Here is a 24425-nt window from a genome sequence, read left to right as displayed (position 1 = left end):
CCTGCTGTGTGGAATAAGGGAAATAATAAGAATAGAAGGGGGACTATTAGGGAAATAGGAAGCGATCAGGCGAGGAGAATAGCGAAGGGGTGTCATTATGAAATCCTGATTATATACAATTAATATATACTACAGAACAAAAAATGTCATACAAATACCTAATGGAATGCTACTGAGCCATTAAAAATAATAGAATCTTGTTATTTTCAGAAAAATGGATGTGACTAGAGATCATGGTGTCACATGAAATAGGCCAGAATCAGAAAAACAATTATCACGTTTTTTTCTCTCATATGTAATATCTAAAAGAAGAGAGAAATCAACACAGAACTCCTGACACAAGAGGAAGGGAATGAGAGAGAGGGAGGGAAAGAGGCTGGGAAAGGGAGTGGAGGGGAGAAGGTGGCAGTAGACATGATCAATATATCTTATATGCAGTATGAAACCCTGCCAATGAAACCCATTATTCTGTATAGTTCATATGCATGAATTAGAAGGTATTAACTGAAAAAAAATGCCAGGTCATAAAGTAGTGCTCAGGGCATGCCTGCTCACAATACTGATGACACTAATTGCCATTTGGGGTACATGATGTCCTTGCCACTGAAGGCCGCACTTAGTGCTGGTTTTCATACACCTGTCCATTCTCACTGCTGCTGACCTCCACACTGCAATAAAGGCAGAGGGACAGACAGGACAGCAGAAGGGGCAGGATCCCATCATTCCTGAGCATCCATCCCTGCGGTCCAAGGTCCTCTGATCCTAATGCTACATTCAGATCCCTAGTGTTCCAAATCTGCCTATACCAGAGGTTTGCATGAACTCCACATGGTGTCAGCTCCCAGCTGGTAACAATGATGAACTCCCATAGAGGGTGGAGGTAACTGCCCCCCGCAGAGCAGACAGGATCCAACAATGAGTGAGAGGTGGGAAATCTAAACTGACACACATGAGAAACATCCCCAAACACCTTGGCCCTCTTCAATCTGCACTCCTGCTGACCCAAGGGTCACATCCCAAGCCACTCAGTCCCTTCCCCATGTAATGACAGGAAGAAAGGTAGAATTCCCCCACAGTGGCCAAAATCCTACAAATGCTATTACGTGGCCTTTATGGCGGGCTTGGATTTATTAGTGCTCATTCCGCTTTTGGCACTGGTCATCTTTCTTCTCCACCAATGGCAGGGGTGAGTTTTCATTTGTTGCAGGGTTTTCTTGGCATGGGGCTTGAACTTGGGGCCTGGGCACTGTCCCTGAGCTTTTTTGCTCAAGGCAAGCACTCTACCACTTGAATCACAGCTCCACTTGTAGTTTTTAGGTGGTTAATTGGAGATAAGAGTCTCATGGCCTTCCCTCCCCTGGGCTGGCTTCAAACCACAATTCTCAGATTTCAGCTTCCTGAGTAGCTAGGATTACAGGCATGAGCTACCCACACCTGGCAACCTCAGGTATTTTTGTTATTGTTTGGTGGTACTAGAGCTTGAACTTGTACTCCTAGGAAGGCACTGTATCACTTAAGCCACACCTCCAGCCTCTTTTTGCATTTGTGGGGTTAGGGAGCTTGAATTCAGGGCCTGGGTGCTGTTCCTGAACTGTTGTTGCTCATGGCTAACACTCTACCACTTGAGCCACAGCTCACATCTGGCTTTTTGGTAGCTCATTGGAGATAAGAGGCTTATGGACTTCCCTTTCCAAGCTGGCTTCCAACCTCGAGCCACAGTAGCTAGGATTACAGGCATGAGCCACAGTACCTGGCTTGAAATAGTTACTTCCAAGGTGGGGGGGGGGGGGGGCAGGGGAGGTCTCTGTTTATGCCCTGAGCAGCCTGAAATGTGATTCTCCAACTTGCACTTCCCTGTGGTGCTGGGGTGACGGCAGGCACGTGCAGCAGCCACTCACTCAGGCACTGTGCCTGGCCTGGAGCTGGGATAACAGAAACACACCCTCAGGCCCAGTCGTTGGTTGAGATGGGTTGAGATGAGTCTCACTAACTTTTTGCCCAGGCTGACCTTGAACCACAATCCTCCCAATCTCTGCCTCCTGAGTAACTGATATTATAGGCATAAGCCTCTGGCCTGTTTTTTAGGCCAGCAACCTCTAAAGCCAATTCCACTAAGTAGGATCTCTCCTACTTACACTGGAAACTGCATGTGTCACCTAGCAGGCTAGAATGCAGTGCTGAAGATCCTCCACATGAGAACTGCTTTTATGGGCTAGGAAGGTGGCTCAGTGGTAGAGAGCTTGCCTTGCATACATGAGGCCCTGGGTTTGATTCCTCAGCACCATGTAAGCAAAAAGAAAAAAGCCAGAGAACTGCTTTTAGCTTCCTTCCAACAAATGAGACAGCCACGCACTTGTGGAGTAAATGTGTCTGCACGGCTCTCAGTTGAGAAGACAACCCTTCTTTTACCTCTGTCCCTGGCTCCTGCCAGACCTGCTTAAACTCAGGACCCACCCTGGCACCAGAGATGACGTCACCTGCCTAGCCAGAGAATTACGCCAGAAGATTCCATGTCAGACAGCATTTCTTAGGACTGAACTGGAATTCTAATTTGGACTTTTTGCCCAAAGAGATGCTGCCTTACGAGTCCATTGCCCTCCCCCCCCCACACACACACAGGAAGTGGATTTTCCTTCCAGGTGACACTCAGGGACCATCAAAGCAATGAGATTGTTGGAGTGCTTTTCCCAATACATCCAGACTTGTCTCACACTATTTGCAATGGCCAACACAAATAGATTCAGTGAAACCAGCAGTATCTAGGCCCAACTGTCTGCAACCCTGCAGCCTTGAAGAAACCATAACCCTGGTGAGCCTGGATCACTATACATTTAAGCTCTGGCTTCAGCACTCTGCCTGTGAGTATGCGCTTGACCATCCACCCACCCAACGCTCCTTCTTTCTGCTCCACACCTTCCCTGTGCAGCCAAGAATCAGAATTCCCACACTAAATCCCACTATGGGTACAAAGAGAGGGAAGCACGGACAGCAGATCAACCCTGAGTCCTGCTACATGGAGTTTTAAACAGGGAAGAATGAGGAAATAAAGCAGCCCTGAGTTACCTTATAGAATGTCTAACCTAAGCCGGGCGCCGGTAGCTCATGCCTATAATCCTAGCTACTCAGGAGGCTGAGATCTGAGGATTGCCATTCAAAGCTAGCCTGGGCAGGAAAGTCCATGAGACTCTTAAAAATTAAAGCCAGATGTAGAGCGAATAGCTCAAGTGGTAAAGCACAAGCTTGAGTGAACAAGCTCAGGGACAGCGCCCAGGCCCTGAATTCAAGGCCCATGATGGCATACACACACACACACACACACACACACACACACACACACACACACACACACACACACACGATGCTTCTAGTGAGGACTTGGAAGTTAATGAGAAATATATGATGGAACTTGAAGAGAATTCTTGTTACATGGTGCCAGCAACCTAAGGGGAATCATGTCCTGCTGGGTAGAAAGTATAAGCAGTGTACTTGAATGATCAGCTGAACAGATTTCGAAGAAACATATTGAAGGTGAATCCAGTTTCCTCTTTCTGTTTACAGTAAAGTACAAAAGAAGAGAGACAAGCCATAAGAACGATCAGCCCAAAAAGAATCAGAACTTAATGATTTGAGAACTGCTCAGCTTACCTTAGTCAACTCAGGTCGCTATAACAAAGTACCTTAGTGTACTTTGTACACTTAGTGTACGTGATGTGTAAGCAACAGAAATGTATTCTTCTTGGTTCTAAGGCAAGATCAAGATCCATATCTGGCCAGGTGCCAGTGGTTCACATCTGTAATCCTGGCTACTCAAGAGGCTGAGAGCTGAAGATCAAAGCCAGCCCAGGCAGGAAAATCTGTGAGACTCTTATCTCCAATAAATTTTTTTTTAAGCTGGAAGTGGTGCTGTGGTGCTGTCAAATAGTAGAGCACTAGCCTCAAAAGAAATTCAAGAACAATGCCCAGGCCCTGAGTTCAAGCCCCAGGACTAGCAAAAAAAAAAAAAAAAATCCAGGGCTGGGAATGTGATAGAGCCTTGCCTAGAATGCATGAAGCCCCAGGTTCAATTCCTCAGTACCACATATACAGAAAATGCCAGAAGTGGTGCTGTGGCTCAAGTGGTAGTGTTAGCCTTCAGCTGAAGAGCTCAGGAACAGCGCCCAGCCCAGAGTTCAAGCCCTATGACAAAGACAGAAAGACAGGAAGAAGGAAGAAAGGAAGGAATGAGGGAGGGAGGGAGGGAGGAAGAGAGGGAGGAAGGAAGGAAGGAAGGAAGGAAGGAAGGAAGGAAGGAAGGAAGGAAGGAAGGAAGGAAGGAAGGAAGGAAAGAAGGAAGGAAGGAAAGTGCGATCCATATCTGGACATTCACACACAGTGAGGTCCCAGGAGGACAGTCTTAGCAGAGGCACACAAAGCCTCAATGCCTATGTGCACCAGATCATATAAAATAATATCTACAGAAATGAACTCTAGGAAATGGAAACAAGAGGTTTTATCTTTGTTGCTGTTTTCATTTTCTTTTTGTCTTGTTTACTCACTTATTTGTCTTTGGGAGGAAAAGGGGGGACACAGCAATGGACAAAGGGGAACAAATGCAACAGTGGCACTCACTGGACACTGTGCTGAAAAGGAACTATACAACTTGCAGGTGATGATGGGAGAGAAAAACAGAGGGGGGGGAGAGAGAGAGAGAAAGGGCTTACATTGTCCAAAAACAAATGAACTCATTACTTGACTTATATAACCGTAACCCCTCTGTACATCACCTTTATAATAACAATGAAAAGCAATTCTTTAAAAAGATCCGGGCTGGGGAGCTGGGAAGGTGGCTCAGTGGTAGAGCGCTTGCCTTGCATGCCAGAGGCCCTGGGTTCAATTCCTCAGCACCACATAAGCAAAAAGAAAAAAGCTGGAAGTGGCGCTGTGGCTCAAGTGGTAGAGCACTAGCTTTGAGCTGAAGAGCTGAGGGACAGTGCGCAGGCCCAGAGTTCAGGCCCCACGACCAGACCCAAAAAAAAAAAAAAAAAAGATCCAGGCTGGGATAATAACAATGAAATAATAATTTTATAATAACAATGAATAACAATTTTTTAAAAGATCCAGGCTGGGAAAAATATACAATAAAGGGGCCCATCAGCTGCACTGGACATTGATGAAAATGACCTAAGCAACGCAAAGGCAGCGATGGGAGGGAGGGAATGAGAGGGAAAGAGGGAACAGCTGACACTAAGCAGGAGAAAGGAAATGTATATATCACCCGATGTGGACGAAATAGTTGTAATGTCAAAGCTCATAGAATTCACAAACTTTATAGACCATGATAATGACAACTTGCCTTGTAAAGGTTGGAATGTATTTGTGACTTTAAGTACCACTATCCTACAATACTGTGAAATTTGTGAAATTTATGTAATCACTTAATCTCAATTTAAAAATATATTTTAAAAAAAAAAAAGATCTAGGCTGAGGACATGGCCTAATGCTAGAGTGCTTGCCTAGCATGCATAAAGCCCTGGGTTCCATTCCTCAGTACGACATACACAGAAAAAGCCAGAAGTGGGGGCTGGGAAGGTGGCTCAGTGGTAGAGTGCTTGCCTTGCATGCATGAGGCCCTGGGTTTGATTCCTCAGCATCACATAAGCAGAAAAAGCTGGAAGTGGGGCTGACGCTCAAGTGGTAGAGTACTAGCCTTCAGCTGAAGATCTGAGGGACAGCACCCAGGCCTAGAGTTCAGGCCTCACGACCGACCAAAAAAAAAAAAAAAAGCCAGAAGTGGAGCTCTGATTCAAGTGGTAGAGGGCTAGCCTTGAGCAAAAGAAGCTCAAGGACAGTGCTTAGTCCCTGAGTTCAAGCCCTAGGACTGGCAAGAAATAAAAATTAAAAAAAATAAAAGCTCCATATCTTGCAAGGCTTGCCTCTGCGTCCAAGATGGCACATTCTTGCTGGGCCCTGTCATGGAGGAATGAATGAATGAGGTGTATACATGGCAAAAAGGCAAAGGGCATAACTCCCTCCCTGGAGCCCATTCATAACTGCACTAATCCCAACAGACCCTACCTCCTATTATATCACAATGGAGATTAGGTTTTGACATGAATTGTGGAGATACATGTTCCAACCACAGCCATATTCTGTAGTAAAGGGCTCTAATCTGAAGGGTTGCTCTAGCCCAGCTGAGCCCCTGGCCACACAGTTGCCAAAGCAAACTACCTTAACCACCCACTAGCCAGATGATTGGAAAAAGTATCATTTGGAAAATGGATACACTACTATGTGATTTTTTGTTTCTTTGTATGTTCTTCCCCCATGGTACAACCCCTGCTGTCACTGTATTTGATTCAGCTGTCCTGCATCTTGTATATACATTTTTCTGTTTTGAGGAGGGGAAGGGAAATAACAAATGCTGAAATAAGGATGCAGGTTGACCCACTGTAACGATGAGATGTACAAGACAGTATGTTGAAAACAAACTTTACAACTTTGGGGGGGGGGGAGGAGTTGGGGAAGTGGGGAGGAAAGGGATGGTAAGGGAAAAATAAAGGAGGGTATAACAATGCTCAATAGGAAATGGACTCATTACCTTACTCTGTAACTGTAACCCCTCTCTCTGTATAGTATCTTTACAATAAAAAATATATATTAGAAAAAGAAAAGAAAATGGACATGCTAACTATGCTTACTCATCAAGTTGTCCTTGTGAAAACTGAATGAATTAAAATACGTAAAGTACAGAGTCATCTCTATTTAAAGTATTTGCTGTTATGTCCAACACCATCCATTCATTTAGAGAGCCAAATGGTTTTTGGGAAACATCTCCTAGCTTACTCTAGTTCATGCTCTCTCCAAGGACCCTCCCCCCCGCCACACACACACACACACACACACACACATACTCTAAGGTACAGCGTGAGACCTAGCTTAAACCACTAGGCTCTCATCACTCCAAGTGAATGTCTAGGTGGGCACGTGAGATAAACCAGTCTGACCACCGGAACAGTAAGAGATTCTGAGACAGAGCCAGTCTCTCTCACTTCCCAGTGGGACAAGTATATGGAATGGCTGAGATGCTGGCATATTGGGACATGGAGAGCCAACCTTCAGAGGAGGACACCTTAGGAAAGAAACAGAAATTGGGTATTTAGTGCCATCCCTAGATTTCTAGACATAGCTACAACCATTTACTTGAGCCCTTTATTACTTCAGCCACTTTGAGTTGATCTGTCATCTAGAGTCAAGTATCCTAAACGGGCAAAATGAATCTAGAAGTGATCAAGGCAGTTCGTGTGGCCAGGGAGGCCAATTCCAAGGCACAGTGTAGGTGCAGGCTGTTGATTACCAAGTATCCTTACAACCAACAACTGGGGAAAGGTCTGGCAGCTCTGGCTCAAGGCAGGAATTATATTACTCAGAAGACTGAGATGTGAGGATCACAACGTGAAGCCAGCCCAGACAGAAAAGTCTGTAAGACTCTCATCTCCCATTAACCACCAAAAAGCAGGAAGAGGGACCAGACAGTACATCTCTGAAGGGTATGCAATGCAGAGCTTTGCACACAGCTTTATACTGGAATGTGAGTTTGGCCCGTGTCCCTCTGCAAGCTGGGGAACAGTGGTGGACCGTGAGATGGCTGGCCTAGAAGAGGGATGCTCATTCCCAGGGAACTCATCTCAAGGAGTCTCCTGCCTAAGCGCCACCTCAGCAGACCTGGGTGCAACTGGAAGGGAAGCTGGGTTCAAGGAAGGTCTATGGAGATGAAGGAGGGCCCTCCGGCCCTCCTGGATGCAGGAGGCACAGTTGCTGCTCCTTACCAGCAGGTCAACTCCATTCCTATCAGGGATCCTGTGAAGCCTAGTGTCCCCCCCTTTCCCCCTCCCCACTCTCTTCTTCTCCCCCTGCACACATCAGACCAAAGCAAATGCAAGTCCAGCTTTATTTGGCAGGAAGGAATGGAGGATTCGACTGGCAAGTCGCACCTGGGCCAAGGCGCTACACCAACTTTGCCTCCCCAGAGGAGGCAAAAAAAATAACACTAAACAGAAAAGGGAGGGGGGAGAAAGGGGAGGGACCAACTGGAGACAGGGTCTTGGAAATAAACCAATCAAAGCCTCGGGTCCTGAGAAGAGCCAGGAAGAGAGGAGCCCGGGGAACCGTCCCTAGAAGAGCAGGTCTTCCATGGGGATGTTGAGGATGACAGCCATGTCTGGGGTGCACCTGGTGGGAAGCAGCAAGGAGGGTAAAGGGCAGGGGAGTGCCAAGTGGGGTGGGGGAGCACATTCACCCAAGAGCCCCCAGTTCCTCACAACAGTGATATTTACTGGAGGGACCCAACCACACACATACACACACATACACACAAACACATACGCGCATGCGCACGAGCACACATGTACACACACGTGTAAATGAAATGTCAAAAAAAGGAAATGAATGTGGCAGGACCAGTGTTCCCCCAGAGAGGAGCCGGAGGTCAACAACAGGGAATATTCAGGGTCACAGAGGCCCCAGACTCAGGACAATCATTCTGTGAGCCAGGACCACTTGCTCTGGGTTTTTCTTTGTCCTCTCCTTCTCCCCCTCCCTCCTTCCCCTCCACCCTCCTTTCCTTTCTCTCTTTCTCTCTCTGATAACAGAGTATGAGCTCAGGGCTCCCCTATGGGCCGTACTCTATCACTGGAGTCAAGAGCCCAGCCTTCCCCAACAGCCCACCTAGTTAGCACATGGAATCAGGAGTCTAGCAGGGTCCGTAGAGACTATATAACCCAGCCTCTTGGACATAAAAGAACAAGAGCCAGGCGCTGGCGGCTCACACCTATAATCCTACTCAGAAGTCTGAGATCTGAGGGATGCTGTTTGACGCCAGCCCAGGCAGGGAAGGCCACGACTCTTCATCTCCAATTAACCACCAGAAAACTGAAAGTAAAGCTGTGGCTCAAAGTGGTAGAGCACTAACCTTGAGCAAAAAAGCTCAGGGAGAATGCCCAGGCCCTGAGTTCAGGCATGACCAACCCAAGAAAACAACAACAGGAGGACTGGGAAGGTGGCTCAGTGGTAGAGCGCTTGCCTTGCATTCCTGAGGCCCTGGGTTCGATTCCTCAGCACCACATAAGCAGAAAGAAAAAAGCCGGAAGTGACGCTGTGGCTCAAGTGGTAGAGCGCTAGCCTTGAGCTGAAGAGCTGGGGGAGAGCGCCCAGGCAGGCCCAAAAAAAAAGAAAACAACAACAGGAGAATGAGGTCCAGAGCTGGGACAGGTCACATGTGCCATTGGCAAAGCTGAGGTATAGATACCCAGCCTCCTCATCCCTGGATGGGGCTCTGCTGTCTATGTGAGGCTGCTCTCCCTGAGAACAGAGCTTCCCAGAGCCCAAACATGGATGGCTGTAAAGAGATCATGTACCTGGGTCTCCGAAGAAGAACATCCTCAAAAGCGATCTCTCGGGGGTCCAAGATCTGGGATTGAGACTCCTTCACCTCATCAGCTAGTATGGGCATTTCCTCCTTCATCTGCTCAATAAACTGAGGGGGAAGACACAGCAGAGGAGACATGAGCCTACTGGCCCCCAGTGAAGGACAAAAGGATATGGGGGTGTGGGTGGTATATGGGCTTTGTTACTAGGACATGCTGAACTCCAGACAGGAAGCTTCCCTGTTGAGGGCGGGGCTTGTCAAGTGAGTGACAGAGTTCACAGTAGCAAGGGTGAAGGGGTGGACAATGAAGCCAGATTATGAGAATTATGGGAGACTAGGAACTGATGCTGCTGCAGTACAATGAAAATCAGTTCCAGAGTGGCTAATGTTCATTAACCCTGATAATGAGTGGCAGGAAGGAGATGAAGGAGGGGGTTACTGACTGCGCAGGTGATCTATGGTATTACTAATGGGTCACAGCCAGTGACAGGGGCTCACTGAGTGAGCCAGTGACAGCTCACTGAGGCATGGTCCAGGCCAGCACCAATCCTCTTCCCAGATGAATGAGGACAGAAATGGTAGCTCACACCTGTAATCCTTGCTACTCCAGAGGCTGAGATCTGAGGATCGTGGTTTGAAGCTAGCCCAGACAGAAAATTACCTGAGACTCTTGTCTCCAACTAACCACCAGAAACAAGGTGGAAGTGGAGTTGTGGCTCAAGAGTGGTAGAGAGCTAGCCTTGAGCAGAAAAGCTCAGAGACAGTGCCCAGGCCCTGAGTTTAAACCCCATAACTGGCACAAGAAGAAGAAAAAGAAGGAGAAGGAGGAGGAGGAGGAGGAGGAGGAGAAGGAGGGGGAGGAGGAGGAGGAGGAGGAGGAGGAGGAGGAGGAGGAGGAGGTGGCTTTGGTGGTGACGAAGATGAAAAAGGTACTGGTAAGGAAGCAGGCCAGGGCAGGGGAGCTTCTGAGCTCTAAATCAGGACAATCTGTTACCCCGCTCAGCTTCTCCCTCACATACAGACCCTGGCTGCCCTTTTCCACTTACATCTTTGATTTGTTTTTTTGTTTTTTTGGGTCTGTTCATGGGGCCTGAACTCTGGGCCTGGGTGCTGTCCCTCAGCTCTTCAGCTCAAGGCTAGCGCTCTACCACTTGAGCCACAGCGCCACTTCCTGCTTTTTTCTTTTTGCTTATGTGGTGCTGAGGAATCGAACCCAGGGCCTTGAGCATGCAAGGCATGCGCTCTACCACTGAGCCACCTTCCCAGCCCCTCCACTTACATCTTTGAGAAAGACCATGCTTTTCTGCATTTTCTGGCTATTCTGGGCCATCTGCCAAAGATGTGTCTCACAGGGCTGCTGGATTTTCTGTGGATGAAGGAGGAGCTCCGTCCCTCAGGTGCCTCTCCCTGGGCAACAGTGCCTGGGAGAGACTGACAAGGGTGTGGAGGAGCTGGAGGCGGATGGACAGGGAGGACCGCAGGGCTGTGGCAAGAGCTGGAGGCTCATCACAGCAGGTGGCTACTCACGATTATCAGAGACTGCAGAATTTCTTTCTCCTTCTCTCTAATCATGTTACACAAAGAGTCCAGGGCCATTTTGCGCATCTCAATGAGGTTATCCAGCTTGTCCTGGGAGGCCAGGAGAAAGTGGGGGAGGGGGGCAGTGTCCACCAGGCCTACTTCACACGTGGCCTGGTACAACAAGGCCAGGAACGCCCATACCTGCTGTTTGTCCTTCACCTGCTGCAGCTGGCGCATGTGATTGGCAATCTGCACTGACTTGACAGAATATTCGTGGTCCATGTACGTGCTCAGGAACTTCACCTCCTCCTGGGTTGCACTGATCTCTTCATTCAGCTTCTGTACCTCCTGCTCCAGGCCTGGGGAAGGAAGGTACAAAAGGAGGGGCAGGAGGGGGGGTCTTCCTTCAAAGAGACTTCCCATAGCTGGCTGTTGGTGGCTCACACATGCAATCCTAGCTACTCAGAAGGCTGAAATCTGAGGGTCATAGTAGGGAAGCCAACACGGGTGGAAAAGCCCATGAAACTCTTATCTTCAATTAACCACCAAAAGCTGGAAGTAGACCTGTGGTTCAAGTAGTTGGATACCAGCGTTGAGTGGGAAAAAGTGTAGGGGACAGCACCTAGGTCCTGAGTTCAAACCCCAGTTGCACTACAAAAAAAAGGGGGATGGGGATTTCCCAGGAGGCTCAGGACACCCAACTCTCCTTGGCCAAGGTTCTGGGGTCTGGTTTGTGTTAGGCTCAAAGAGGTGAAAAGTTAAGTCCCAAGAGAGTCTCGCAGGCCTGCAGGAGAGGCAATTCTGGGCAACAAACAGAAATGGCACCAGTGGAAGATTCCTGGACCCCTGCCCAGTTCCGCCATCCAGTGCTCTGATCTCCACAAGACTAGCCTTCTCTAGACTCCAGTCTCAAGCACTCACCCCAGAGTTGGGGTGACACTGGCTCCCTGCACATAATCCTTGACCAAGTCTGGCTGAGCATCAGTGACTCATACCTGTTATCCTAGTTACTCAAGAGACAGATCTGAGCTGGGAAGGTGGCTAGGTGGTAGAGTGCTTGCCTTGCATGCATGAGGCCCTGGGTTCGATTCCTCAGCACCACATAAGCAGAAAAAGCTGGAAGTGGCACTGTGGCTCAAATGGTAGAGCACTAGCCTTGAGCTGAAGAGCTGAGGGACAGCGCCCAGGCCCAGAGTTCAGGCCCCATGACCAGCAAGAGAGAGAGAGAGAGAGAGAGAGATCTGATGAATGGGAGGGGTCCAAAGGCAGGCCAGGCAGACAAACTTGAGAGACACTTATCTCCAATTTATCAGCAAAAAGCCAGAAGTGGAAATGTGACTCAAGTGGTATAGTACCAATGATAAATGGAAAAAGCTCAGCACAAGAGTTCCAGGCCCTAAGTCCTAGTACAGGCACCAAAAAAAAAGTCTGTCCTGCCTTCCTCCATCGGAAAGGATCAGCAATGTTTGTGTTGTCTGATACACCACCCCTCCTGCAGACGGCATCTAATGTGTTCAGGAAAAGGAACCACAACCAGCACAATAAAAGCCCAAAGCTCCTGGCTCAGCTATGTAACTCTGAGAGGGGTACTGACAGGAAGCAGAGCAGGCTGGGATTGGATTCAGGGTTACAGCTATATAACTTCCCATAGCTTTGGCCTCAGCCATAAAATGGTTATAATAGCCAAATAAGTGTTGCCATCAAAATGCAAGGTGCCAGTGGGCTCATGCCTGTAATCCTAGCTTCTCAGGAGGCTGATATCTGATGATTGCAGTTCAAAGCTGGCCCAGGCAGAAAAATCTTCATGGATTCGTTTCTTCAATTAACCACTCAAAGACCACAAGGGGGGGCTGGGAAGGTGGCTCAGTGGTAGAACGCTTGCCTTGCATGCTCGAGGCCCTGGGTTCGATTCCTCAGCACCACATAAGCAAAAAGAAAAAAGCCGGAAGTGGCGCTGTGGCTCAAGTGGTAGAGCGCTAGCCTTGAGCTGAAGAGCTGAGGGACAGCGCCCAGGCCCAGAGTTCAGGCCCCATGACCGGACCCAAAAAAAAAAAAAAAAAAAGACCACAAGGGGAGCTGTGGCTCAAGTCGTAGAGCATTAGCGTTGAGCACAAAGAGGGATAGTGCTCAGGCCCTGAATTCAAACCCTGCAACTGATTTTTTTTTATTCCAGGCAGGCCTGAGAAGCACTCTGGGCTCTGTTACTCTTTTTTTTTTTTTCCCAGGGCTGAGGACCGAACCCAGGGCCTTGTGCACACTGGGCGGGCGCCCTTCCGCTGGGCTAAACTCCCAGCCTGCACTCTGGGCTCTGTCAGTAAGCCATTAGCTCAGCATTCTAGCAATTCCATCTGCTGAGAAGGACAAGATGCCAAGAGCAGGTACAGGGTGAAGGATCTAAAGCTAAAGGCCCTGGGTGTGAAGCTTCTTACAGTTTATCTTCTGCTCTTCCTTTTCTTCCCATTCCTGGAGCTCGGCATTCATCTCTTGTACCCTTTTCTTGTTGAAGTATTCCAAGATGTTGATGACGTTCTGTGAGAGTGGCAGGGTCAGCTCAGGGTAGCTCCCCGGCTTCCTCAGGGAGTCCCCAGCCCGGACCCCCAACCCCACCTCCACCGGAGAAGAAACATCTAACTCTGAAACCCAACCAACTCCTTACCTTGGCTGACAAGGCCTTACTGGCTCTGGCCAGGGCTAAACTTATCTTTCTCTGATCCTTTCCTCACACCATATCATTCAGCCATATTCAGCAGCATATGGATCTTTTTTTGGAGGGGGAGGGGGGAAGGAAGCTCTGCTCCCCAGAACTCCAGCACCCTTCCCAGTCTCTACCAGTGAATGCCTTCTGTGCAGATTTCAACCAAAATACTTTTTTTCTACCAGGAAGCCTTCCTGGTGCTCCCCATGTCTGGGTTAGAAATCCCCTCTGGGCTCCCCAAGTCCCCACCCTCTGGCATAGCACCCCTACCCCAGTGTCACTAAGGGGAGATCTGGACTGTCTTCACCCGCTGACCCTGAGTCATAGAATGTATGAGGAAGGAGAGCCAGGCCTTCAGGCTGGAGGAAGCCCGAAGCACGTGCAGGTGTGGGAGCAGCCAGGCGAGGGCGCTCGGGGGCTGGGAAAGCAGCGCGGCCCGCTGCGGGAGGGCGGAGGCGGCGTCCTCACCCCGAGGACTTGGTGCTGCTGCAGCAACGCCCGCACCCTGAGGGCCGTGGCGTCCTCCTTGTCCCGAACGGTCTTCACCAGATCCTGGTTGAACTTGGTGAGGAAGGCTTCATGGTTGCAGAGCTCCTGGAAGGCGGTCCGCTCATTGCGGACCATCGACTGCGTGTTGCAGGGCAAGGATAGGAGGAGTCAGAGGGAGGGCAGGAAGGAGGGGGGTCCTGCAGAACCTGGGGGCCGCTCCTCCGCCTGCCAGCCCACCTCCTCTGGTTCTCCCATGTAAATGCAGGACTGCCCTTCCCCATTGTCTAGGTAAGTGGGAGGAAATGGGGTGCTCTGTTACCCTGCAGTGATTCACATCTCTGAGCAGGGCCCAGGCCCAGCTCTGTGGGCACATAAAGCTGTGCCTTGGTTGGGCGCAGGGGCTCACACCTGTAATCCTGGCTACTCAGGAGGCTGAGATCTGAGGATCACGATTTAAAGCCTGCCCGGGGAAGGAAAGCCCATGATACTCTTACTTTCAATTAATCACAGAAAAAGCAGCAAGTGGCCCTGTGGCTCAAGTGGTAAAGTGCTAACCTTAAGCAAAAGCAGCTCAGGGATAGTGCCCAGGCCCTGAGTTCAAGTCCAAGGACCAGCCAAAAAAAAAGGGCCTTGTTTTCAGAGGCTTTTGGGAACCAGTGTAATGTAGAAATAATGATAATAATGACAAGGCCCCAGGTAGGTTAAGAAGGTGGCAGAGGTGATGGTCCAAGTCTGGAGAAGATGAATTGGCCCCCATATCCTGTCTCATCAGACAACAGCCCCGGCTTGGAAATAGGAGTTCTGAAGAGTTCAGTGACCTGCCTATGGTTACACTCAGCAGGTACACACAACTGAGGGCCTGAGCCATGCCAGGCAGCCTGGCAGCGTGCCTTGCTCTGGAGGGAGCCCATAGGATCAGCTCATCCTCCAGCTGGTAAATGGAGGTTCAGCAAAGCTCAGAGCGGTTCAGTGACCTGCTCAATGTCACACAGCCAAGAACTGGTAGTGCTGGACTGGAAAGCTGGGCTCCTAAGCCCCAGTTTGGGTCTCTCCATTACACTAAAACAAGAACAGAATGAATGGCCTTAATGGAGTGCCTGAGATGTGAGGCCTAAACACACCTTAGTTCAAATCTCAGTATTATCTAAGCCACAGATGTTAATTAACCTCCTGGAGCCCGTTTATACTCAATCTAATGCTGCTGATAACTAACTACTGCCCGCTTCAGAAAGCTGCTGTTAGAGAAAAAGTCACAAGCAAGTCATTTAGTGTTCATTCCATATGGCTTGACAGACAATAACTGATACCGCCTCTGGCTCTCACCCTCCGCTGCTGGCCTATCTGCGCTCTCTTTTCTTCCTTCTGTTCTCCTCTGTCCTTTCCCAGCCCCCAGATCCTAGGCCCCTTGCAGAACAATGCAAATTGAGTGAGTGCTGATTTGTGTCGGGCGCCATGCCTGAGGAGGTGGGCACTATTATTAGCCAAGGCCACGCATGGTGGGGCTGTTAGCATCCAGGTCTGGGCTCCTGGCCACCACACTCTATCTTACCTCCCTGTTCCTAGATAAAAATAAGCAGAAACAGCTTGTGAAGAAATAAATGACCAAGCCCCAGGCTCACAGAGCTTACCTCACTGGGCAGTACCAGGAGTAGCGACTATTATCACAGACTATTATCACAACGACTATTATCACAGATGACTGGGAGTCACCACGCTCTGCCTCGCTTCCTTCCAGATGCTTCCCTCCATCCACAATCGGGCAATTACAATCCCTTTCCCAACTTACTTTCCTCCTAGGACTTCTTGCCTAACCTGAGTATTTTTCTTATGATCAGTTTGCTTGTTTCCTGTTCGAGTCCAGGAGAGATCCAATTCTTTTCTGCCTGACTGGGTCTTCTCTGCTTGGTAGGTTTTTCCTTTGGATTGGGGGGGGGGGGGCGGCACTGCTGGCTCACACCTGTAATCCTAGTACTCAGAAGGCTGAGATGTGAGGATGGAGGTTCAAAGCCAGTCCAGGCAGAAAAGTCCCTGTGATTCTCTTCTCTCTAATCAACCACTCAAAAACTGGAAGTGGCACTGTGGCTCAAGTGGTAGAGTGCTAACCTTGAGCACAAAGAGACTCAAAGACAGCACCCAGGCCCTGAGTTCAAGCCCCACAACGGACAAAAAAAAAGTATAAGCTGCAAACTGCATGAACTCCAAGTGCCTTAGTCGAGGCTATTCCCCAATTCCCTGGCATAGACTAGGCTCTCTCTGCAGAATTCCAGGTGGACTAAATCATCATCCTGAGACTATTGAAATCCTCCATCTCCAACAACCAATCAACTGGGTAGTTTCTGCTCCCTTCCCTAATTCCTTCCTGCTTCTACAAGGCAAAGGCAGCCCAAGGACTGCTGTGCAAACCTAAATCCCACCATATCCCTGCTCTACTCCAAATTCTCCTATACTGCCTAAGGCTCATTCCAGAGGCTGAGACAGAAGGATCGAAGCACTCAAGGCCAGCCTGAGTCTAAATACAGCAGCAAACCTTGAACTTGGTCTGCACACCTGGTACTGCTACATTTTGGCTGTGTGACCTGCTACATGTCCCTGCACCGTAGTTTCCCAATCTGTAAAACAGACATGGTAAGCACACCCATGGGGTTGCTGAGAGGAGGAAATGAGTGGGGCCTGGCCCCCAGGAAGTGCTCAGTAAAGAGCACAATGTCCCTGTCCCCAGAACTGGGGAAGATGCTCCTCCTACCCGCATTAACCGGAGTCTGGCCTGAATCTTCCAGGACTGTGGCTGCTCCCTTCCCTGTGTTTCTGTTAAGTTCTTCTGCTGGCTTGTTGACAAGGTGGCCCTGGCAGGCACCACTGTGAACAGATTGGAGAGGAAAGAGAGAGGGTGAAAATGAGGGTAAGGGGGCCCAGGCCCAATTCCAGCTACTCACAGCCTTAAGATGTGATATTATCATATGATGAAACTTCCACCCATCAAGAAGCTTCCAACCCCACTCCAGGCCTTGCCACGGGCCAGGACAGGCCCAGGGGAAAGGAGTCACCATAGAGATAGGCAGAGAGCAGGATAGACTAACAAGGCCAGACCTTCCCCGTGGAAGAGTAAACTTCAAAGCCTTAATGGAAATGCTAAGATAAACTAAGCAGATACACACACCCCCAAATGCCTGGCTAGAAGAATACAGAACTCCCACTGTTCGTGTCCTGTAAACCACTGATACAGCAGGGGACCACAAGAGAACCAGACACTGGCAGCCCAAGTCCAAATCCCTGCTCTCTCAACCTGACAGATAGGAAGATCGGATAAAAAAGTGGGGAGAAGAGGGCAAGAAGCCACCATGAGGCCCAGTATGATGGTACCTTCTATAATTCCAGCTAGAAGGGAGGCAGAAGTAGGAGGATAGAGGGCCCAGCCTGGCCTCCAGGTAGATAGGAGCTGGGGAGGAAGAGGAGGTTTTCAGACTCTTAGAGCATGGCTTAATTGATAGATTTTTTTTTTTTTTTGGTTAGTCGTGGGGCTTGAACTCTGGGCCTGGATGCTGTCCCTCAGCTCTTCAGCTCAAGGCTAACGCTCTACCACTAGAGCCACAGCACCACTTCCAGTTTTCTGGTGGTTTATTGGAGATAAGAATCTCATGGAGGGCTGGGAAGGTGGCTCAATGGTAGCGCTTGCCTTGCATGTCTGAGGCCCTGGGTTCGAATCCTCAGCACCACATAAGCAAAAAGAAAAAACCCGGAAGTGGCACTGTGGCTCAAATGGTAGAGCGCTAGCCTTGAGCTGAAGAGCTGAGGGACTGCACCCAGGCCCAGAGTTCAGGCCCCATGACCGGACCCAAAAAAAAAAAAAAAGAATCTCATGGACTTTCTTGCTGGGTTGGCTTTGAACCATAATCCTCAGATCTCAGCCTCCTTAGTAGCTAGGATTACAGGCGTGAGCCACCGGCGACCAGCGTAGTGGTAGATCTTTTGTCGGGCAAGTGCAAAGCCCTGAATTCAAACCCTCATACTACAAAAATAAATTTTTTTTAAAAGGCGCTATAGCTCAGGGTATTTGGAATGGCACCAGCTACATCTTCAATGCTAGATACTTTAGCTGGTCCCCAACACTGACACCAGCCCCAAGTGCCTCTACTTACCTTGCTGGTCTCTAATCGAAGTCTTCATTTTGCTTTTATTGTGGCTTTCAGCTGGACGGAGTGGGGGCACCCATTTCTTCAATTTCTGATTGGACTTCTGCCAGGGAACATAATCCAACCAGGGAACACAGTCACTCCACAAGATGACCCAACTCCCAGCCCTACCCTTTTCAGATACCTAAGCCCTGAAGCAAATGTCTTTAGCTCTCTGCACCTCTATTTTCTCATCTGTAAGGTGGATCTTGTAACCCAATCTGTGTGAGTTAAAGCATGTGGTAAGGAAGTCCATAAATTCTGGCTGTCACTTTTTTCTTTCTTTTTTAACTAGCCAACCAGAATTTCTTAAGGAAATCCGCTGGGTAAGGTGCTAAGAACAGCAGACCTGCGAAGAACCCAACCATCACCCTCATGAAACCTGAGTAGCAAGCAAAGACCAATAGGCGGCTCTGTATCATGCTCAGGAGAGCACCTTTACATTCTGACAAGGTAATGAGGTCACTGCGGTCCCACAACTTGCCCCAGGTCGCACAGCAAATGTGGGCCACGGCTGGACCTGGACTTCAGGTCTTCAGACCCTGTCATGCCAGTGCAATCACAACCATGGGAGTTGAGGGCAAGCAGAGGGTAGGGCCATGTACTCCCCCGCCCCCCCCAACACACACCCATCCTGCCCAAGCCCTCCTGGACTCACCTGGAGCAGGTGGATGGTAGAGGGCGTTCCGGAGTGGCTAGATCTGTAAAGAGTGGGCATGGGGGGGGGGGGGGGGGAACTTCCATCATCCTGAGCACAAAGAGCTCCAAGAGGCAAACTTGAAGTGGAGTTGGAGTCTCCAGGGTGCGGGCAAGGGGGCGGGGGCGGGGATGTGAGTGACGGGAAGGCGGGGCTGCCGCTTGAGTAGCAAAAAAGCACGCATGCGCACTTCACCTCTCCGGCCAGGCCCTTTTGTGTCCTCTCTCCCCTCCCCCCCCCCTTACATCTGGGAGATGTTCGCCATTAGGAAAAATAGAAGGAAAATAGGCGCTGTCCTTCTACTATTCCCATTCGTCTTCTCCAACTTCCTTGTCTCTGAGTGGATCCAACAGTTACCCGAGACGGTCAAACTTCCCAGCTAGACCGAGTCTCGGTCTCCACGGAAACGAGACGCCGAACTACGGAGCGCGGAGGGGGCGGAATGGGGCCCAATTTCCCCCAGGCAGAATGTAGCCTAGCGCGCCCCCATTCTCAGCCTTGCTTTCAAATGTCCTTTCGTTTGTCCTCACCAAGATCCTGAAGGATTGTATTTCTCCCTGAAACCATTTCTCCCTTGAGTAGCCTCCTGTCTGCTTTTCAGCCTCCCTTAAAGTTTCTTCTTCTCCCAGGTGTGTGTGTGTGTGTGTGTGTGTGTGTGTGTGTGTGTGTGTGTGTGTGTGTGTGTGTGTGTGTGGTGTGTGTGTGGTGTGTGTGTGGCGGGGGGGGGGGGGTCTAGGGCTTGAACTCAGGGCCCAGTCGTTATCCCTGAGTGTGTGTGTGTGTGTGTGTGTGTGGCGGTGGGGGGGGGGTCTAGGGCTTGAACTCAGGGCCCAGTCGTTATCCCTGAGCATTTGTGCCCCAGGCTAGTGCTCTACCACTTGAGCTACTGCTCCATTTCCAGCTCTTTGGTAGTTAATTGGAGATAAAGTGTCTCAGGGTCATTCCTGCCTGAACTGGCTTTGAACCTCCATCCTCAGATCTCAGCCTCCTGAATAGCTAGTTCAGGCCTAAGCCACTGCTGCCCAGCCTTTCTTCTCCCGTTATATTTGTCTGTTCCAGGGCTCAGTCGGGGCACCCTCCTCTTTTTCTTGGTCTGATCTTTCTCCACTCATGCTCCCTTCCAGCCTCATGGCTTGAGATGCCATCTGTGCCACCCAGACTCATATCTGTAGGTCAGACCATTCCCTTCAGTTCCAGCCACATACACCCCAGCTGGCTACTGAAACATTTCCACTTAGGTGCCCAATAGGCAACTCTGTATCATGCTTTGTCCTCAAAAACAATCTTCTCCCATTCAAAATGGAAGTTCTCTTCTTGGAGTCATCCTTAAACCCATTGGTTCTCCCACACAAATCTAGCCACAGCTCCTGACTGCACACCTCCACAGTGTACATTATCACCACCGTTCTACTCCACACACACACACACACACTACTCCACTGCTCTCCAGACACAATAGGTTTGTTAGATGAAGAGGTTTTTGTTTTGTTTTGTTTTTCTTTTTTGTGTCCGGTCGTGGGGCCTGAACTCTGGGCCTGGGCACCGTCCCTCAGCTCTTCAGCTCAAGGCAAGCACTCTACCACTGAGCCACCTTCCCAGCCCCAGATGCAGAGGGTTTTTTTGTTTTTTGTTTTTTTGGTTTTTTTTGGTTTTTGGCCGGTCATAGGCTTGAACTCTGGGCCTGGACGCTGTCCCTGCGCTCTTCAGCTCAAGGCGAGTGCTCTACCGCATGAGCCACAACGCCACTTCCAGTTTTCTAGTTGTTTATTGGAGATAAGAGTCTCATGGACTGGGCTGGGAAGTTGGCTCAGTGGTAGAGTGCTTGCCTTGCATGCATGAGGCCCTGGGTTCGATTCCTCAGTACCACATAAGCAGAAAATAGCCAGAAGTGGCGCTGTGGCTCAAGTGGTAGGGCGCTAGCCTTGAGCTGAAGAGCTGAGGGACAGCACCCAGGCCCAGAGTTCAGCCCCCACAACTGACAAAAAAAAAAAGAGTCTCATGGACTTTCTGGCCAGGGCTGGCTTTGAACCATGATCCTCAGATTTCAGCCTCTTGAGTAGCTAGGATTACAGGCGTGAGCCACCGGCGCCCAGCTAAGATGGAGAGGTTTTTAAAGTGCATTTTCATTTCAAAAACAATTGGAAGGGAGCAAAAAAATTTAAAATCACCTAAGCTTCAATAGGGGGATGTTACTATAAAACACTAGGACAAAACTCCTTTTATATACCTTTTAAAAAGCATAGGACCAGGGCTGGGAAGGTGGCTCAGTGGTAGAGTGCTTGCCTTGCATGCATGAGGCCCTGGGTTCAATTCCTCAGCACCACATAAGCAAAAAGGAAAAAAGCCAGAAGTGGTGCTGTGGCTCAAGTGGTAGAGCACTAGACTTGAGCTGAAGAGCTAAAGAACAGGCCCAGGCCCAGAGTTCAGGCCCCATGACCAACCAAAAAAAGCCAAAACAAAACAAAAAACGTATGATGGAGAACACCCATTATCCCAACAACTCAGGTGGCAGAAACAGAAGGATCATGGTTCAAGGCCAAGACTCTTTCTCAAAAGCAAGTTAGGAGCTGGGCACCATGACTCGTGCCTATAATCCTAGCTCCTCAGAAGGCTGCAATCTAAAGGATCTGAGGATCTTGGTTTGGAGCTAGACTCAGCAGGCAAATATCTGAGACTTTATCTCCAACTAACCAGCAATAAGGCAGATGTGGAGGCATGGCTCAAGTGGTAGAGCACCAACCTTGAAGGAAAAGGTCTAGCAAGGCACAAGGCCCTGAGTTTAAGATGTAACACCAGGGCTGGGAAGGTGGCTCGGTGGCAGAGCGCTTGCCTTGCATGCCTGAGGCCCTGGGTTCAATTCCTCAGCACCACATAAAGAAAAAGCTGGAAGTAGCACTGTGACTCAAGTGGTAGAGCGCCAGCCTTGAGCTGAAGAGCTGAGGGACAGTGCCCAGGCCCAGAGTTCAGGCCCCACGACTGGACCAAAAAAAAAAAAAAGATGTAACACCAGCATGCACACACACATATATACACACACCACACACACAGTGGGAACTGGGTGCCTGTGGCTCATGCCTGTAATTGTAATTATTCAGAAAAGCTGAAATCTGAGGAGTGCAGTTCAAAGCCAACCCAGGCAAGTTCATGAGACAATTATCTCCAATTAACTACCAAAATGGAAATGTAGCTGTGGTTCAAGTGGTAGAGTACTGGCCTTGAGAGAAACAAAACAATACAAAAGGGACAACACCCAGATCTTAAGTTCATGCCCCAAGACCAGCAAGCAAGCAGGCAGGGAGGCAGGTGAGAGAGAAAGGGAGGGAGAGAAAAAGGAGAGAAAAAAGAAAGAGAGAGAGGGAGGGAGGGAAGAAAGGAAGGAAGGAAGGAAAAAAGAAAAGCAAGCCGGTGACTCATGCTTGCAATCCTAGCTACTCAGGAGGCTGAGATTTGAGAATCATAATTCAGAGCCAGCCTGGGCAGGAAAGTCCCCCAGACCCTTATCTCCAATTAACCACCAGAAAACCGGAAGTGGTGCTGCAGCTCAAGTGGTAGAGAGTTAGCCTTGAGCTGAAGGACAGCACCCATGCCCAGAGTTCAAGCCCCAGGACCGACAAAAAAAAGGAAGGAGAGCTGGGAAGATTAAGCCAGGCTGTTGTACTGGGTAAACTGAGTCAGGAAGACAAAGTTTGAGATCAACTTAGTAAGACCCTGTCTCAAAGAACACATTCAAAGTTCCTAGAAGAATGTGGTGTTAAACCCATTCACTTAACCACGGGAATGTAACCACGAGGGTGTACCCATTGTTAACTTGTGCTGGCTATGCCCAGCACTGTGTGGTTCTGCGTGGTTAACAAGTTCCTGTGGCATCTGTGCAAATAACTCGCCTTCACAGTGTCAGAAGCAAAGTGCATGAAGCAGAAAAGCTTCCAAAGGTGGGCGCCTGTCTATTAACTCCACAGGATTTAACCAGTCTCCAAACTCCTGCGTTTTTTCTTTCTTGTGTGTGTGGGAGGGGGGCAGGAGTTGGGGGAGTTTATTTTATTGGAAGAGAAGATTCCAAGGATAAAACCAGCAACCTGCTGGTTTATATTCATTTTCATGATGAGTACCATACAGCTGGGTTTTTTGTTTTTGTTGTCCCATTTGGGCTGATACTGGGATTTAGGACCTCTCATGCTGCTGTTACTCTTCCCCTCCACCCAAGGTTGGAGCTCTACCTACCGCTTGAGAAACACCTCTTATCACTTCCAGCTTTTTTTTTTGGTCGGCCGTGGGGCTTGAACTCTGGGCCTTGGCGCTGTCCTCAGCTCTTCAGCTCAAGGCAAGTGTTCTACCACTTAAGCCACAGCGACACTTCCGGTTTTCTAGAGGTTTATTGGAGATAAGAGTTTCATGGACTTTCCTTCCCGGGCTGGCTTTTAACTATGAACCAGATCTCAACCTCCTGAGTAGGTAGGATTACAGGTGTGAGCCATTGGTGCTCACATTTCCAGCTTTTTGCAGGTCAATTAGAGATTAAGAGTCTCACAGATTTGTCTACCCAGGATCTTCCTCAGATCTCAGCCTTCACAGTGGTTAGGATTACTGGCAAGACTCACCCGGGCCAGCTATCGAGTTTTCAAAACATTAACACATTGCAAATGTAACTTATTTGGAAACATATCAAAAAGCAGTGGACAAACCGGGCTCACGCCTGTAATCCTAGCTACTCAGGAGGCTGAGATTTGAGGATCGCGGTTCGAAGCCAGCCCGGGCAGTAAGATACTTGAGACACTATCTCTAATTAGCCATCCAAAAAGCTGGAAGTGGAGCTGTGACTCAAACGGTAGAGTGTTAGCCTGGAAGGGGGGGGGGGAAGAAAAGTTCAAGGATAGCGCCCAGGCCCTGAGTTCAAGCTCCAGTTCAAGCACACACACACACACACGTGTAATGGATAGTGTACTGAGACAGTAACACTTTAATGATGAAATGTTTAAAAGGAGAAAAAAAAAACACAATAATGGTAAACTGTCCGGTCCACTTTTCCGTCTTTGTTCCCGATGCACCTGGCGCAGGGGCGGGGTCGGACGGGCCGAGGCGCAGGCGCAGCGCGGCGGAGGCCTTTGTGTGTGGGTTTAGGTAGAAAAGGCGCGGCGGAGACGGACGCCCACCGACCCCGACTCCTTCCAGCCCCGGCTGGGGGCGGTGGGCTGCGTCTGCGAAGCGCATCTTGGGGAGAATGCGGAGGAAGGAAGCTGCACAGGCGGGCAAGACGGGGCGGCCGGCTACTACCGGGACGCCGAGGGGAAAACAGGGAGGGGAGGGAGGAAAGGGGGAGGCGGGAGATTGGAGGATTGGGGGAGGGGCGGAAATTGGAGGGGAGGGGGCGGGGCTGCACGGTGGAGGGGCGGGGCGAAGCATCTCAGCCGAGAAGGGGTGGAGCCGTCCGCAGCGCCCTGGGCAGGCGCTGGC

At 49.7% G+C, this 24425-nt stretch overlaps 1 protein-coding gene across 2 annotated transcripts; it reads right to left on the bottom strand.

The window, feature by feature from the left end:
- Positions 1-7913: 7913 nt before the first annotated feature.
- On the bottom strand, positions 7914-18995 carry CUNH20orf96 (chromosome unknown C20orf96 homolog). Of its 2 annotated transcripts, XM_042694724.1 has the most exons (10): positions 18936-18995; positions 18245-18341; positions 16852-16964; positions 14088-14246; positions 13354-13453; positions 11126-11283; positions 10931-11032; positions 10683-10769; positions 9393-9511; positions 7914-8208 (listed from the first exon to the last, which is right to left on the bottom strand). In XM_042694724.1, exons 1-10 carry the CDS (start codon positions 18993-18995, stop codon positions 8151-8153), a joined length of 1053 nt encoding a protein of 350 aa, XP_042550658.1. In that variant the 3' UTR covers positions 7914-8150. The 2 variants fall into 2 exon arrangements, with proteins under 2 accessions (XP_042550658.1, XP_042550659.1); XM_042694725.1 differs by lacking the exon at positions 10683-10769.
- Positions 18996-24425: the final 5430 nt, after the last annotated feature.

The sequence above is a fragment of the Dipodomys spectabilis genome, unplaced genomic scaffold (assembly GCF_019054845.1).
Source record: "Dipodomys spectabilis isolate Male_0828 unplaced genomic scaffold, ASM1905484v1 ptg000175l, whole genome shotgun sequence".
In the NCBI taxonomy this organism is placed as follows: domain Eukaryota; kingdom Metazoa; phylum Chordata; class Mammalia; order Rodentia; family Heteromyidae; genus Dipodomys; species Dipodomys spectabilis.
The sequence above is the reverse complement of the archived record's forward strand: the minus strand, read 5'-3'. Positions and strand labels throughout refer to the sequence as shown.

Excerpts from the sequence above, each read along its gene's own strand:
- CUNH20orf96 (XM_042694724.1), bottom strand. The coding sequence starts at position 18,995 with ATGCCCACTCTTTACAGATCTAGCCACTCCGGAACGCCCTCTACCATC. Across the intron at positions 18,342-18,935 it reads CTACCATCCACCTGCTCCAG|AAGTCCAATCAGAAATTGAA; the intron begins GTGAGTCCAGGA and ends GTTCCCTGGCAG. Across the intron at positions 10,770-10,930 it reads TTCTGCAGTCTCTGATAATC|AAAATCCAGCAGCCCTGTGA; the intron begins GTGAGTAGCCAC and ends CTTCATCCACAG.